Source organism: Theropithecus gelada, chromosome 14, assembly GCF_003255815.1.
Source record: "Theropithecus gelada isolate Dixy chromosome 14, Tgel_1.0, whole genome shotgun sequence".
NCBI lineage: Eukaryota > Metazoa > Chordata > Mammalia > Primates > Cercopithecidae > Theropithecus > Theropithecus gelada.
Window position 1 is genome coordinate 37,950,283 of NC_037682.1, and position 18,000 is coordinate 37,968,282.

Sequence of the window (18,000 nt, forward strand, 5' to 3'; positions counted from 1 at the left end):
TGTCTTCCCTTTCTTTCCTCCTGCAACCAGCCCTTTGATTTAGATGGTTGGAAAACTATTAGGCCTGTTTTTCTTTGGAAGTGCCAAGTAAGTACTTGCTACTATTACTATGTAAAGCATTTAATGCAATGTCTGGCACATCATTCACTCAACAGTTGCTATGACCACACATGGTACTAGAGGCTTGGCATACAACAGTGAGCAAAACACAGACCCTACCCTAACAGAGGAGCATAGGGGTCCAGGAAGAAGAGCAGGGGATCGATCAAAGAGATATTGATAAACTTTACAGATTCTCCATAAGTTTAAGTTTTTCTTAATATTATAATATTGTACAGATGAGGAATTAGCCTTTTATTCAAGCTCTTTTCCCAAGGCAGTCCAAACCAAAAATTTTACCTCTTCCCATCACAACCCACCCAACTTCATTCAGCCATATCTACTGCTATTAGTGGAATGGTCAGTTCATTTACTGTCCATAGTAGGATACCTTTGAGAGTGAAAGGGTGTACTATTAATATTTATGATGGAGGCTGGTTATGGTGGCTCCTTCTTACAATCTCAGCACTTTGGGATGCTGAGGTGGGACCTTCACTGAGGCCAAGAGTTCCAGACCAGCCTGGGCAACAAAGCAAGATCCTGTCTCTACAAAAAAATTTAAAAAATTAGCCCTGCATGCCTGTAGTCCTAGCTACTGAGGAGGCTGAGGTGGGATAATCTCTTGAGACCAGGAGGTCGAGGCTGCAGTGAGCTCTGATTGTGCTACATGTATTCCAGCCCGAGTGACAGAGTGAGACTCTGTCTCCAAAAAAAAAAAAAAAAAAAAAAAGAACTATGCTGAGACAATAACTATAAACTGGAATTGTACCAGGCCAACCAGAATATATTATTGTTGTCACCTACTTCATGGTATCTGAGTTGACCCTCCAACTTACATTCTTTATTTTTTATTTTATTTTTTATGTATTTTTTTTTTGAGAGACAGGGTCTCACTTTATCGCCTAGGCTGGAGTGCAGTGGTGCCATCTTGGCTCACTGCAGCCTCACCCTCCCAGGTTTAAGCAGTCATCCCACCTCAGCCTCTGAGTAGCTTCCCTCAGGCTCCTGAGCAGCCTCACTATGTTGCTGAGGCTTGTCTCGAACTCCTGGACTCAAGCAATCTTACTTCCTCGGCCTCCTAAAGTGCTGGAATTGCAGGGGTGAGCCACTGTGCCTGGCCTTATATTCTTTAAGATTATTCTCTTTATAATGTATATGTGTGTGTGTAGGTATGTGAATCAGAGGTGTGTGGCTGGTTTTGCTGGAGGTTAGAGGAATTAGGTATTCTCTTCCTTGTAGGAGCTTATTTTCTAAGACATTTGTTTTTCTGCTTACTAATTTAGTAACAGAAGCTGCTTCAGTAAAAAACCAGATCAGCGGCAGAATTGAGAAATTTTCTCAGGTAAATGTCATAAAGCAGTAACTCTCAGTCATCTTTCTCTGGACAGAAAACTATGTTCTGCTGTGAAATTTGTGTTTGTGTCTGGGTGTGTGTATGCCTCGTTCTCTATTTTTTCTTATTAAGCAAATTTCATGGCAGCACGTTGTTTTCTCCCTAGAGAAAGAAACAAGGGACCATATTATTCGTATTGATTGCAGAAATTAAAAATAATTTAAACTTTTTGTTTCTGGGACTTTTAGAACTTAAAGACTTGTCACAAGTGGAGCTGTCCAGGAGTATTACAAACCAGGTTTAAGAATATTTGCTCCCCAAGATTCAGGACCTTGTCATGCTCTGATGGCACAGCCTCTTCTATACTGAATAAATCATTAGTGATTTTAATGAGTTATAAGTCATTCCCAAGGGAATATCTCTAGTGACATTTTATAAATCATCATTATCAATGTCTGTTGTCTTACAGTTAATAGAAACAATTGAGTCATTCCAGTTATAATTTTGAGTCATTTCTTTAAGGAGAGAATACATTTTTATAAGCCTTTAAAAAATGGCCATCAGAGCAGAGGGGAGAAAGGAGAGAGAGAGTGTGTGTGGGGTATGTGTTTGGGAGGGGAGTCTGCACGCCTCATCGCCTGAAGGGAAGTGATTGCTCCACAAGCCTGCATTACAGGGATGGTGAAATCCCAGGGAGCCTGCCTTTGGGTTCAGGCCCTGACGGTTGGCAGCTGGTCTTCAGGGTATATAGATTGCCTCATCATTTAGAATTCTTCTCTTGCCTCAACATAATGAGGTCAGTGCCTTAGTGTCTTAGAAACTGGAGCTGCTCTTGCCTAGGTCACTTATTGGATGTACAAACGGTGCTTATTGGAAGGCCCCTTTCAGACTGGGGGCATTAGGAGGGATTTACCGGAGTGTAGGTTTTTTGTGGTTTTTCCCCCTTGTTTTGTTTTTTTAATCTTAAAATCAAAATACGTAGGGATGGTTTTATCAAGGTTGTGTATAAACATTTTATGCACAGGAAGTGAAAAAAATGTCACAATGTTACTGTATACTTATAAAAACTCAATAGAACCCAGGGGTAGCAGAGTGAAAATAGAGCTATCTCAGTTTATCACCGGTTCTATAGAAACAGTGGAAAATAGAAGTGTAAGAAATTCTCTTAAATACCCCATGGGATCTCATTGGCATTCTCTCATACTGTTACTGTCAGTTTTAGAGAGCCCATGTCACTAAAATATTAAAGATTAGGATGTGGACAAAGAAAAGGGAAACTTTAAAGGTTTTTAAAATCACTGGGCCAAGCTTGTGGTACTAGGAAGGCAGCTATAATTTTGATTCAGTTTAAGTGGAGGAATAAGAAATATTTGACTTGAGTAGGCAATTCCTTGAACTCATGGTTTTAACTCTGTTTCATGGACAATATATTCGAACTTGGGGCTAAACCAGGGCATTCAGAGTTTGCAATCAGGAAGAGAGAAGCAGGTACATGCTGAAACAAATTTTCCTGAATTGATAGTTACCTTTACAGCATTTGATGCATTCTGGCATTTTTCTGTTCTATTCTTTCCTATTTCAATTTTTTAAAAAAGTTGGCTCTGACCCATTGAAGTGATTTCACAATCCATTACTTGTTGTGAGCCGAAGTTTAAAAAATACGCGTCTAAACAGAAGTTTTCGTGGGCGTGCATGTTTGAAGGCAAGGACGGTGAAGTAATGTTTTCCTATCAGTCGTGTTAATAAGTGTAGCCATAATAAAACATAAACCATTTAGTTAATTAGAATATTTGCCATACTAAATGCTGTTGGATTGTTTTCTTTATGAATAGTGCATTTTGTCTGCTAGGATGAAGTAATTGAGTGTTTCCAATTTGCCCAGACGATAATCTTTATAATGCTTCTTGTTGATGTTAAATGGACTACTGAAATAGTATTTTGTCTGTGTGTCTTGGCTGGTAATAAACACCGTTTTGTCATCGTAAGGTTACCAGAACAGCTGTTGACACCCAAAGAATGCCTGGGAACACCAGTTAGGTAGGAAGAAAACAAGGAATATTATAGTTTTAACCCTTATCTATTCCCTGTGATGCCAGATGGTAGGGTTCTTGATCAAATTAGAGACAGGAAAGTAATTTTTTTTTTGTCTTTGGCATTTATTTTTCTTTGCCATTTAATAGACATTACTCCAGAATTAGAGCATTTTATATTTTTCTCTTTACAACATATCCCACACTTGTGAAAACTAACCTGTTTAAAAAGACCAAAAGAAAAACAGACAAACAAAAAAACACAAAAGAAGCTGAAACTTGTTTTAAAGCTAGAAAATATTGAATTAGTCTAATTAGTTTTATTTGTTTTATTTTATTTTATTTATTTCTTTGTAGGTGGGCACCATCCAATAGTTTTATTTTTTAGTTACCCTTTAAGAATTTGTAATTTAAGCCACACATACCTTTTGTTGTGTTGTGATATTTACACACCAGTGTTTTATCCTCACTCTTTTCTACCTTCTAGTGTTAGCATCCTCTTGAAGAACACACCCTTAAATGTCTCCTAGGCTGTATTGCTTCATCAAGAGTGTAAACAATTACAGCATAAAATAGTACCTTTGGAAGTGAAGTCATGCATCTTTCTTAATTGCTGAACTCTTATAATTCTGAAAGGGGTCTATTTTAGCCTGTACTTACTCCCATACTTGCTAACACAAGCAAATGGGCCTACACATACAGATAGGAAAAGCATGAATCTAAGGGTTTCTTAGGGTTCCATAATTATGCATGGAATGTGCAGGAGCAGGAATGTCGAAGTAGGAGTAATAATGATAGATTTAGAAAGGGCCTTAGAGGTTAGTTGGTATACAGTATTTTACAGTGAAGGAAGCTGGAATTGAGCAGGTCTGGGTTTCTTCTTCCTAGCTTCCCCTCCCTTCGTCCCATTGTAATATGTGGCTGTCAGGATGACGTTTCTACAGCAAACTTGATGTGCATAAACTTTGCTGGCAGCTTTCTACACTTTTAGAATAAAGTTCTGATTTCTGAAGGTCACATATGAAGACCTTTTGGGATGTAGTTTTTGCTTGTCTGGGTAGCTTTTCTCACCGCTTGTACACATACTGCCTATAATGATCAGATTCCTTGGTGGTCTTATCTTTTTTGACCATACTGCTTGTAATTCTCTAATTCCTTGATGGTTTTATCTCTTTGACCACTGTGGTTTAATCTCATTTGACCATGCTTTCACACATGATATTCTTTCTGACAGGAAGGCGCCCTCCACCTTCCCCCAAGACACACATTATCTAGTTCAGAGGCTTCCAAAAATAAATTTATTTTAGTATAAACCCAGTGTGGATTACGTTTATATTATGACCGTATACATATATAGGCGTGTGTGTATGAATGTACATGTGTGTATGTATATTATATGTAATATATATTTTATATGTAAATCTAAATAATTGTCATGAACATGCTTATTTTTATATGTGATATACTTAACTTTATATTAGTGAGATCTGCCCTTTGTAACTGCACAGCAGCTTTGGTGTTGGAAGGCTTTTTTGAGCTCCAGGTCTGATTCGATCATCTTCACTTGCTGGGTCACACATGTCATAGTATTTACTTGTTTTGTTCCTCTCACTGCCTCAGACAGCTCTTGAGGGTAGAGACTATGTCTCACTCATTGTAGCACACAGGCACAGACCTAATAGGTGCTTAGTAAAGAGATAATGAAGAAACTGAGCCCAGTGTTCTGCTACAAATTGATAGCCAAAATCGCAAAGACAGAAAAGAGCCCCCATGTTTCTCGATTCTCAAGACAGAGCTATGCATCGCAATTTTTCATTTGGAGTAGGACTTGCAGAATGGTTAGACATAGGATGAATTATTTTTTTTCTTGAAGGAGAAATGTGAGGAGACACTATCATATATGCCTTAGTTATAAAGGAAAAATCCCACAAAATACAGGTATTAAGGCTTAATTACATACAGCCAAATTCACACTTTTTAATATATAGTTGTTTTGAAAAACTGTACAGTTGTGTTACTGCTATCAAAATCAAGATATAGATCATTTCTATCACCACATAAATGTTTTTAATGCCTCTTTGTAGCCAGTCTTTTCTCCACCCCCCAGCTGTTACCACCTCTGATCAATTTTCTGTGTCTGTAAGTTCACGTTTTCCAGAATGCTGTATAAATAGAATCATGCAATATGTAACCTGTTGCATCTAGCCTCTTTGTCTTAGTATAAGGTGTTTGAAATCATCCATGTTGTTGCTTATATCAGTAGTCTGCTCCTTTTTGTGCTGGATAATATTCCATTGTATAGATATACCAGAATTTCTTTATCCATTCACTGATTCAGGTTGTTTCCAGTTTGGGGCAAATATATATAATTTATGTCTAGGATTCCTGGGTCATATAGTCATAAGTATATGTTTAATTTTATGAGAAATTACCGAACTGTTTTCCAAAGCGGTCGTACCATCTTGCTTATTGCCAACAGCAGATGAGAGTTCCAGTTGTTCTACATCTTTATCAGTACTTGATATTGTCAGCTGCTATTTAAAAAAATTTTAGCCATTCTAATAGTTGTAAGATGTCTCATTGTGGTCTGATTTGCATTTCCTTATTAACTACTATGCACATCTTTTCCTGTGCTTATTTGCCATTTGTGTATCTTATTTGATGAAGTATCTGTTCAAATCTTTTGCCCATTTTAAAATCAGACTTTTCTTATTATTGATTGTAAGAGTTCTTTATACATTGTAATAGAAATTATTTATATTTTTGTAAATATTTCTTCCCAATCTTTGTGTTGTTTCATTTTCTTAACAATGGCAGCACAGCTTTGAAAGTCTTTGAAGGGAATATCCTAAAAGGTACTAAAATAGAGGTTTTACCAGCCTGGGCAACATAGTGAGACCTGGTCTCTATAAATAATAAAAAAATAATTAGCCGAGTAAGGTGGTGCTTGCCTGTAGTCCCGGCTACTTGGGAAGCTGAGGTGGGAGAATTGCTTGAGCCTGGGCAGTTGAGGCTGCAGTGAGCCATGATTGTGCCACTGCATTCTAGCCTGGGCAACAAAGTGAGACTCCAGTCTCAAAAAAAAAAAAGAAAAAGAAAAAGAAGAAAAATATTTCAATCCACTAAAGTAGATGATCATAAAATGAATTAAATGTTTTTCTGATAGAAACAAGTTTTTTAAATTCATTTCTAAGATTTGAAGGTGACATTTTCTCTAGCCTTTCCAAGTTGTTAAGAAAGATTATACTTAGGATGTTGAAGTACCTTAAATAGATGACTTTACAAGTTGATAACTTGTCTCTGCCGTAATTAATGTTTATTTTTAAGTGTCAATATGGGTGTTGTGGCATCTGTCCCCTTAAGAATTCCAAGGCTGTAGAGAAGCATGTTTTGGATTCCTCTTGCTGGGAAGTACTGAGCCTTGGTACCTGAAAAAAACAGAGAAGATGTCAGACAGCATGGAGCCAGTTTATCCTACTGCTCAAAACTGTTTGTAGTAGAAATGGTGCACAGACATTAGAAGGGTGTCTATTGTGACACTTGGTTGGATTCTAGTCATGCTAAAACATGTAGGGTCAACAAAAAATATCTTTGGAGCAAAATCTAACATGGCACATACACTGTTTTGGCCGCATTTCTGCAGTTTAAATAGCCATATCTTCATGTAGCTGTTCTTGTTTTCAAAATGAAATAATGCAATTTTAAAACAGTTAAATTTAATTGAATGTTGCAACAATATCTTCAACAGTAATAGCAAGTTAAGAATAGAGTGGACTGATGGAGTTTAATACAAAAAAAAACCCCTATTGATAACATCTTTTTGCATAAAAGCCTTACTATCCTCGCACAGTACCTTGCACGTATGTGCATAATGGATATTTTGTAAATATTTGTTAAATGGATGACAGGATATCTCCTTTTCCTCTTGTAAAGGAAAGCCCTTAATTAACCTCTATTCCTTTTGACATGGTGGCTTTCAGTAGCAAAGATGTTCCAATCCCATGATGTATGGGCTGCTAAAAATAGATTGATATATATTAGGCTTCAGTGTTTACACTTTCATTTGAAGGTATTTTCGAGGAAGACTTTTTTCATTTTGCAAATGAAGAATCTTTTTGGTGTCAAGAGATGAACATGTTCAGAACTATACGATTTCAGATTTGTAAAAATATGTACCATACATAGAAAAAATACGTAATGAAATTCATGAAATATGGCAGTGGTACCAGCGGGTGTTGATATTGTGGATGGTTTTCTCTGTATTTCAATTTTTTAAAAACAATTAACAGTGGTTACTTTGGTTATTATAAAAAGGTGGGGAGAAAATGAGATTACTTGCCCAAAGATATGGAATAGTGTCAGAAATCAAATCCTTAATGAACTTTGATTAGAACTTTGGTGTTATGTGTGTCTTTACTACTTGTGGTTGAGAGAGACCTTCCCTTCAAATTTGTTCCACCGGAGACATTTTGCAAAGTTCATTTTTAGTTTTTAGTTTTTGGTCATACTATAGACCCTGGAAAAGTCATTGGGAGAGTTGTTTTTTTTTTAATTTATTTTTAAGATTTGAAGGTGACCTTCTTGGTCATTATCAACATGTGTTTTTTGAGTTTATGGACATCACCATCATTTTTTTTTTCTTTTCCTAGAGAACACTTTAGAGAACCCTGTGTTCTCTTGAACCTGTATATAATTCAGTGACTTTTTAAACTGCCAGGTAATATTTGAGATAAAATCAACAATATAGTAGTAGCAGTACAGTTTTATCTAATACAAATAGGAGGGCTTGTTCAAATTTAGATAACATTGGGTCAATCACAGTATATTTAAAATTAAATAATTCTGTGGCAGAAGGCCCAGACCCAGTAAGGATGCAGTGTTAGAGTCCACAGTGGTACATGCTTACCCATCAGCAAACTGGTCGGGCTCGCTTAGGGATCATTTTACAGGGATCTTAAAAGGTACCTTGTTGAAACATGATATTCTTTACTCTGTAGATACTTTAGCATTAGTGAATTTTATGGGGGAAAAAAGATGAGAGTTTAACCACTGGAGAGATTTGGCAGTTTCAATTAAACAATTGCACCCTTTAAATTTTAATTTTGAAATCAATGACTGCTGGTATTTGGGAGTTCATGTTTATTTTTCTGGGAAGGTGGTGTGCTTTTGTATTTCTAATCTTTTGTTTAAATGAAGTATTTGATCTCGAAGGGTTCTCCCAGCTTAAAATCTTTGTCTCCTGGGGTTCTGGAGTTTAGTTTTGTGTTTAGGAGCAACCGCTCCAAGTTTTAGGTCTTCTGCAACATTTAGTGTCTTCTGTAAAAGTGATTTCTTTCTGAGAAGGCCAACAAAGGCAATGTGGTGTCTCCTTTTAGTCTGGTCTTGGTCCATTGTATTCAGATGGCTTCCAGGAGCAGCAAAAACAGGGGATGATGATGAGATAACAGCTTTTTCTTGTTGAACTTATTACACATGACCTGACATTTTCTGATCTTCACAGCAGTCTATAAGGTTCAGTTATTACTGCCTCCATTTTACAAACGAAGAAACCAGGGCACAGAAAAGATGAACAATTTGCAAAGATCACACAGCTAGTGGTAGTGAATTCATATGTAAACCTTGGTCTGTCTGGCGCCAAAGCCTGTATTCAATGCTGGCTCCAAGTAAGGCCATCAGCTTTCTGGAAATTGCCCTTCTGAGATATTTGTGAGTTGGTGGTGCTTTGACCTCATATGATATATATTTATATTTAGTTCTCTATCCCAGAAGGTGAATTCCTGGGATTTATTACTGATGCCACTGGTAAGATTGTGCTACTCATGTGAATTTGAAGGTACTAATCTGTGGGAGCATCTTCTGGCTGAAAATTCTTTAAACAACGTCCTTTTATTTCCTTTTATTTATGTATCATAGTAATTTGTATGGCTTTTGAGCCTCATACATTTGTAATTATTGTCATAGGTCATCATTTCTAACCTCTTATTTATAAAGTCTCTTTATGGTGTTGGTAATGTCAGGTCTAGAATTTACTCTTAAGACTATCCATAGGTTGTTTATCACCATCAGCCCTCATTATTTTAAATGGATACCCACGCACCTATACTCTGTCACCACAGGTTTCCAGAGCTTCTCCAGAGATAGCATCTTGTAGCTCACCACTGCCCCCACCCCCAACTTTTTACTTCATAAATGTTGTAACTGAATCCCAGAAAGTATGAGAGAAAACATCTGTAAAGAGGGAACCTCTCCGGGTGTGTGAAATTAAGAAAAATTTAGAAATAAGTATTGCTCCTGAATCTGAAGCTTTGAAAGAAAAACTCACTGTGTGTTTTACATATATTAGTTTGTAAATATGGAGTCTCACTAATTGCATTAACAGCTCACAGCAAAACTACCTGTTATGTCTTGTTACTATAAGGAAAAAAATGAGAGCTCTGTGTGTGTGTGTGTGTGTGTGCATGTTTTAAAAAACTGGAATAGTGTGGTGTAAATTGTCTCTAATTATGTGTCTTTTTCTGGTGAGGTAATTAATTGGTTCTCTCCCAGACCTTTTTCTGATGAGGAAATTAATCAGTTTTTCTGTTACAGTGATATCTCACCTGAATTCAGGTGTGCCAAGCTTAGAGGAAACTGTACAGAATGCCTCATTTTGTAAAGCAGTTATTGTTGTCCTTTCTCTTTTTATTGGAATGACTAAAAAGCACCACAACTGTGTGATATTTTACAGAATGATTGTTTACTCATATCGGACCATTATTTTGCTTTCAATATGATTAAATGTTTTGTTGTATTCTTGAGAAGGATTTTACTGGTTAAGGCCAAATGTATCTCCCATGAGAGTGACTTAGTAATTTAACAATGACAGAGGGATAGTCTTTAAACTTTGCGTCGTGATAAATTTTTCAGAAGCATTCTGTAAAATGAATCTCATCTGTTTTTATCTGAAAAGGTGGACTCCTCCATGAAGAAACTACAGAAAAGGGTGAATCAGCATATAATGTCAGTATAAAGGCGACAGTATATCATGTCAGGCCAGGAAGCCACCCAACCAATCAGCTTCAACTTACTGATGAGCAGCTGGAGGCCCAGTATCACACAATGGCTATGTGGCAGGGTGGGAGTTGCGCCTGCCTTTTCTGCCCCTGTTTTGATGCCATTTCTCCAGTATCTTGCTAGAGTGTTTATGAAACACAAAGCATTTCCTCTCCCCTTCCCCCAGGGCTAATGATCACTGACTAAAGTAGTATTGAGGCCTGGGTTTTAAAATAGTAATTCCTAGAGAAGCATAGTAATTTGACTTTTCTTATAAGTTTCTTTAGTAGGACTTGAGTTGTTTTCAGTGATACAAAATTTTAGAGTGCACTTATGTCTCTGTGGTCATAAGATTCATCTAAAGGGAAATTTCTTGTGCTAAGAAATGTATATTAGTATTGGTTAATGTTGGTTCCTTAATTGCTAAAGCTATTCCTGGTCCTCCTTTTTTTTTTTTTTTTTTTTTTTTTAAAACCCCAGTTGTCAAGCAAAAGTGCTCTTCCAGAGATTCATGGATAATTATGTGAAGGTGTTAGGGGCATTATTCTTCCCAGTTTTTAAGCTTGATGGGACTCAAGTATTTGTTTTACATTTTGACTACCACTGGAGAGAAGTATTAATAACAGGATTCAAATAATACTTAAGAAGACTCATGATTTGCACTTAACATCATAGGCTCTGGTGTTTTCTGTTATACCGCTTGTTGAATGGTCTTGGGGAAGCTTTTTTAACCTCAGTAAGCCTCAGTTTCCCCATTTGTAAAGTAAGATTTTCTGTCTAGTCTTACCATGTTACAAGCATGCACTGCATCTTAGCTGCTGCTCCTGCTGTTTTTGTTGCTGCTACTGTTACTGTTATTCCCAAGCCAAAAACTTTTCCAAACCTGCATTGGGAAAGTCTAGTAAGAAAGGATGTGGATTCCATTTCTAAATTTTAGTGAGAGGAAAGATGGGGAGAAAGGTTGTACCTAGCATGATACTGAAGGTGTCGCCTCCTTTAAAAGAAAATTTTACCTGATGGAATGGATGTAATAACACAGTATTAGTATTGTTAGCTGACTTTGATATGCTTCATTTCTCTTCTCCTTCCTCATACCAATATATGTACTGTACTAATGGGCATGTCTCACATGTGAACTTTCATGCCAGGTTCTCAAGAGGGGAGACCCAAGGGCTCAGCCACAGAATTAAACACCATGGAACTGAAGGAGGCAGCTCCACTGCCCCAGCGCATGCTGGGACTTTCCCTTATGGGGCTGTTTTAACCTGTCTTTCACGGTGCTGACCTCAAGTGGAGTGTGGCAGAGAAAGCCAGTTCAAAAGGCAGCTGCCAGGGAAGAGGGAAATGGTTAATAAAGTATTTTTTAGCTGTTTGAACTAGTGAATTGTTGAGTTATATTGTTGGGTGAGTTTTCTTTCTGTGGACGCTCTTAAGGGAAAACTGGAAATGGACCGCATACCTATCATGTATGCACTTGCCCTTAGCCTGCATCTGTTCATAGGCAGAACATGAAATCCACTGACAACTGTTACCTGGAGGACTTTTATAGGTTTTGAAGAAAATATGACTAGGGTAGAGCTAGGATATGCTTTTATTGTCCTTGAGTGACTCCAGAAGCCACCCTCACCTGCAAATTCTATGTATCGTTCCTAGAGTAGTCATTGGTTTATTTTGATAGGTATGTGTACTGCCATGAATACCAGAGCACGGGAAGTCACCCTGGCCCACTTATTGTAGGTAGTTTGAGACTTTTTTTCCAATGATGCTTAAGAGGGGAAAATACAGGATCTGAGTATATTTCTAAATTATGTGACATAATTTATAACAAAACATTTAGCTTTTCTGTGTTTTCTGAATTTTGCATTCTGAAGCCAAATTGTGACTGTTTCTATGTGTCTTCTATGCCCTTTCACAAAATTGTAGCACCTAGTTAGTTTTCTGTTGGATTAAATGCTTTAAGCTTCATGCCACTTAATTAACAATATTCTTAACTTTATGTTTTCCAGGGATATCAGTATGAACAACATTACTCAGTTGCCAGAAGATGCATTTAAGAACTTTCCTTTTCTAGAAGAGCTGTAAGTATTACTTTGAGAAATGTGTGTGTATGACTTTTTCCCCAATTCATTTTGGAAGCTTTTGCTACAGAGAAAGTCTGATGTTTTCTGTTAGGAGACATTCTGATAGCTTAGTTTCAGTGGGCTTTGTGAGGAGGAAATCATGTTTCTTGGAGGAAATAAACTTGGTTTTCTAAGTAGCGTAGTTGCCGAAGCTATTTTTGAAAGCCGTAACTTAGAAAATGCTACTTCCACAGGACTTTTTTGCTGCAATTATTATAACTGCAAATGCTGCAGTGACACCAGTTAATTACAGTGTTATTCTGAGATAACAAGGCTGCTGTATAATTACCATTGTTGCCAAGGAGTTGCTATATGGGTAACAGAACCACAAAAAATAACACAAGGTGTTTCAGGGTCATTGAGCAACAATCTCAACAGCAAGCCAGCAGAAAACTGAGGGTAGGACCCCTTGGACAATTGCAGATGACCTTTGGAAATGGGGTGAAGGCATGAAACACTGTCCAGGTCTCTATGAGCACCTTTAACTTTGAGAACGTTTCTGAACTTGTCAGTTGCATCTTACATTTCCAATTTAACAGTTTGCACTGTAGAAATATTTTCTCCTTGTTTCAACCTCCTTTTTGTTGTGCTCTCCACACTTTTTTGAAATCCATAATCAAAATAGGCACTTTGGGTTTTAAAAGAATTGGGAACTGTATATTATATTTTAAGAATCCCAGTGAAAAAATAAAATCGACTTGAATTAAGTTAATATAGGCTTCTAAAGGCCAAGCTAATGGATTATATAATATATAGAGGTAGGAGGGTGACAGTTTGATACTAAGAACATCAAAGAGATATAGCCCTGAAGGAATCTAAATTCATATTACAGATTGTGTCATACAGCCCAGCTGTTGAGTATTAGATCCAAGTCAGCGAATGTCCTCCATCTTTTAGCTTGGCCCCTCCCCTAGAGAATGGGGAACAGGAGTCAAATAAGATACCCAGGTTGTGTACTCTCATAGAATATTGAAATAGTAGTTAAAGATTTAATACAGAGAAATGTTTCCTCCCACACTAGTTAGTCGAACATAATGCTCCCACAGCAAAAGTTGAACAGAGATTATTCGCCACTTACAAGTTTATGAGCTAGGTCAAATTATTCTTTCTGCTCAGTTTCTTTGTCTGAAAGGTGCAGCTAATAATGGTCCCTCCCTCATAGTGTTCTAGTGAAGACAGAGTGAATTCATTTATGTTAAATGCTTAGGACAGTACATGAAACAGAATGAATGTTATATAAATGCTGGCTAATGTTTATTTTACTATTTTCAAAGTGCATAAGAAAAAAAAGCAGAAGAGTATATACCAAATGTTATCTTTGGGTAAAAGTATATGTTTTATTTTTGCCTCCTATGTTTTTTTTTTTCCTATAGTGAACATTAATTATTTTGTAATAAATTTATTTTTAATTAATATTTTTCAATTGAGTTTAAAAGAAGCAAACCATCCATTTGAAGTTTCTACCTCCATCCCCCTTATCCAGCCTTAAGATGCTTTACCTCTTCCTTTTTATTTCACATACAATTTGACACTATAGGATTAGTCTCTCTTTACAGAAGTAATTATGCAATGGAAGGACATTAACAAATGGTTGTTCAGCCATTGTATAATTTAATCACTATGGGATAGGTAATGTACCAGGCCAGCAATGGAGAAGCTCCCCTCATTCTGGATGGGGCCATTGTGTGCAGACCATCTTTGTTGATGCCTTTGATTGCCGGTTATCTTTAAGGAATTTGGAAGTGAAGACCTGGATGTGGAGTCAAACCTGGTTAATCTGCTTAGCGAAGTTCACGTCTTGGATTTCTTAAAATCTCAAATGACCAACCATATGCCAACCTCATGAATTCTGCCAACCAGGACTTTTAATTGGAATCAAATTGAATTTGGCTGCTCATTCTTTGTAGCAAGGTCATATTCTCTCCATATTCTCCTATCATAGTAATGAAACCCATCAAATCAAGTCCGTATACTCTCTCTAAATGTTGTATGGTATTTCAAAAATGAATTCAGTTAGGAGAGCAGAATGTTATTTTTAAAGAATACTTCAAAATAGTCTTTAATAACTTTTACAGTACTGTAGGCATTCAAGGGAATTTATTTTTCACATTAATATAAATACTAAAATAAATATAAAAAGCCTATGCTTTTTCCTTATTAAACAATGTAGTTGATTTTGACATTCCAAAATGATGCTGCCATGACTATTGTAATATTTCATAAACAGCATAACTTTGTCTTGGAGTCATCTGGAAGTCATTTAAGAGTGATCATGAAGCCAAATGCCCTGAGTAAAAATTATTTGCTGAGGGTTTTTTCCATGTTAGTTAATGAGGTGTGCTTTACAAGATGTGACTGGGTTTGGCAAAATTTGATGTGGTGAATGTTTGAATGTGATAGAATGCTTGGGGTATTGGGAGAAATCACTTCCCAAGAATACAAAAGTATGTATGAATACTTACACATTTCTTTATTCTTTCAATAAACTCTGAATCCTACACTATGTAAGGTGGCAGGTGCTGGGAATACAGATACAAGCATGACCCATCTTCAGAGTTGACTGACCCTCTAGAGTTGTGCTGTCCAGCATCGTAGCCACTAGCCACAGGTAGCTATTATGTTTAGATTTAAAATAAATAAAATTAAATAAAATGAAAAATTCAGTTCCCTAGTTGAACTAGCCACATTTCAAGTACTCGTATAGTTGCCTGTGGTTAGTTGCTACTATATTAGACAGTACAGATGTAGATCATTTCCATCATTGCAGAAAGTTCTATTGGACAACATTGATCTAGAGGGAGAAATGAAACTAACACTTGTTGCATCATGGTGAAGACGCGTGTGCAGGGACAGAGGCCTAAAACAGTGTATTTTCTTAAGACTGTAGCATTTGGGAAAGTCGTCCACAATAGCTTCTGCTGAGTGTTGAAGGACATGTAGGAATTAACCAAATGAGGGTAGTAGTAAGGGTGTTCTAGGAAGAACTTCATAGCATGTGGAAGGCATGGAGATGGAAAATTTCAGAAGTTTTAGGACACATAAAGTTGTGTCTTGTTATGGCAAGACTAAAGGGTACATACGGAAAAATGTCAGGAGATGAGGCCAGATAATGAAGGGCCATTTTAAGATAAGAAATTTAGACTTGTCCTAAAGGAGTTTAATTTGATATTTGGGTGAGTAATAGGAATGAGACTAGGGTTTTTGCCCCGAATAACTGGGTGCCGTTTGCTGAGACTGAGAACACAGACAGCTGATCTATTTGGGGCCCAAAGAATTCCATTTTATAAAGATAGGATCGTAAATAGTATTGTGTCTAGAGCTTTACAATGAACAGAAGTCCATTCCCATAACTCTGAAAGGAAAGTCAGTTTCACAAAGGTAGACATTGAGCTGACAAGGTTAATGGCCTATTGGAGTTCATGAGCCTGGTATGTTGTTTTGCTGGGACTTGAAGTCAGGTCCCTAGAGCCCAGTTCTTTCTGGAACACTGTGAGTGATAATATATTTGTTCTCAGGAAAATATTCCATCCAACTTTTTCAGTGAAATGTACTTTAGATACTATTGTTGCCAGTTGTTTTGTTTTCACATTTAACCTACTTTTTTTCTCACTCTTTTTCCAATCCTGCTCCTTCTGTATATTTAACCTACTTTCTGAAAGTTTTGTAGTTCATAAATAGTGTTACCTAGTGATTCCTGCTCTCCCCCAACACCTTTTGGGAATATAGAAACATAGATTGTGGCCCCAAATTCCATACATGCAAGGTTCTGAAATCTTTGCACTTTACTTTCCTATTCTTTACAATGGAACTTCTCAAAGAAGTACTGTAAAGGGAATATGGGATAATTGATGTAAAAGTGATTTGTGACCATAAAGTGCTATGTCGCCGTGAGAAATTTCACTAATCATCTTAAACATTGCAGTCTTCCTTAAAGTTATTTGGAAGAGAGATGGTTTTGCTTGGGGATAGAAGTTGCAGTTTCTGTTTGCATTGTAAAAGGAAAGCCAGATTAAAGAAAACATTCACTTAGCGTTGACAGGCTCTGCTGCCTGACCTGATGTTGTCAGACGTGGCTTTGGCTCTCCTTTAGGCTTGTTGGGTATCAGTAGTCATTTGGGGGATGGCTGAAATTTGGAGCTGTGAAAATGATTGAGTTAGAAACAGTAGAAGGAATATCCAGCTAATTTTCCATAGTCTGTCACTGAAAAAATTGCTGTGGCTGTTACTTTGATGTGGCAAAGCAGTAGAAGCCATTGCCAGCTTTGGCACTTGGACAGTTACTGTTTAATGCACACTATATGACTAGGATAATTCCAGTCGTTTCAAAACATGATTTGACTTTGGAAGACTTCACGATGCTAAAGTGAAACTTACGTCTCTTCACAAGACCTAAAGTGAAACTTAGGTCTCTCAATACTAATTGAAGATTACCTGTCATTTTATTTCACCTATAGGACAGTTATTTCTAAATGGAATTACTGCTTTACAGAAGGGGACTGGTAAATAATTTAGACAGAAAGTTTTAAAATCAAATAAAAACAGGGGTGGGTCAAATTAAATAGTTTAAAATAATTGAATTACATATTTATACACACACATAACATATGTCAAATACAGCTATCAATTCATATATGTAATTCAACTCATGATAATAGCATATACAAAACATATTTAAAAACATTCCGCACACACATCAATATAATATTCTGTACTAAGGTATTTTCAGACTTAGAAAATATTACAAGCATAATTTTTCATATACCCTTCACTCCGATTTCCGAAATGTTAACTTTCTCTCTCTGTTTCTCTCCACACACATACAAAATATATGTACATATTTTTCGGAACCATTTGAGAGTAAATTGTAGATAAATCTTTAAATATTGCATTGTGTAGTCCAGAAACGCAAGGATATTCTCTTGAATAACCGCAAGACAATTGTCAAACTCAGAAAACTAGCTTTGATATATATTATCATCTGATCTACAATTCTTATTCAAATTTCAACAGCTGTCCCACTGATATCCTTTAGAGAAAAAGAAAAAAAAAAAATCTGGTCCAGGATATTATCCAGAATAATAAATTATATCTGGTTCCTGTGTTTCAATAATTCATTTTAAATTTCTAAAACTATTTTTTCATAGTCTTTACCAAAGTTAATGCTAAAAATTATGTGCTAAAAATATATTCTACTGCATTTAATACTCTTGAGACCCCCTATGAGGAGTTTATTATTACTTATTTACAGATGATGACATGGAGGCTTTAGAGAGGTGGAAAACCTAACTGTGCTCATAGAATAAAAGCACAGCCAGGAATTGAATCTATGTTAATCTGATTCAAGTCATTGCTCTTAATTTCTAAGCTATAATGTTGCCTCAAAAGG

The 18,000-nt window shown here is 36.6% G+C and overlaps 1 protein-coding gene across 2 annotated transcripts in view; it reads left to right on the forward strand.

The window, feature by feature from the left end:
• LGR4 (leucine rich repeat containing G protein-coupled receptor 4) overlaps positions 1 to 18,000 on the forward strand; it is a 108,132-nt gene that overhangs the window by 48,278 nt on the left and 41,854 nt on the right. The window contains exon 2 of one of the 2 annotated variants that reach the window (XM_025356398.1): positions 12,501 to 12,572. The exons of the other annotated variant lie outside the window; for it this stretch is intronic. Coding sequence (XP_025212183.1) covers positions 12,501 to 12,572 — 72 coding nt within the window. The remainder of the gene's footprint in view (positions 1 to 12,500; positions 12,573 to 18,000) is intronic. 2 annotated transcript variants of the gene reach the window in all.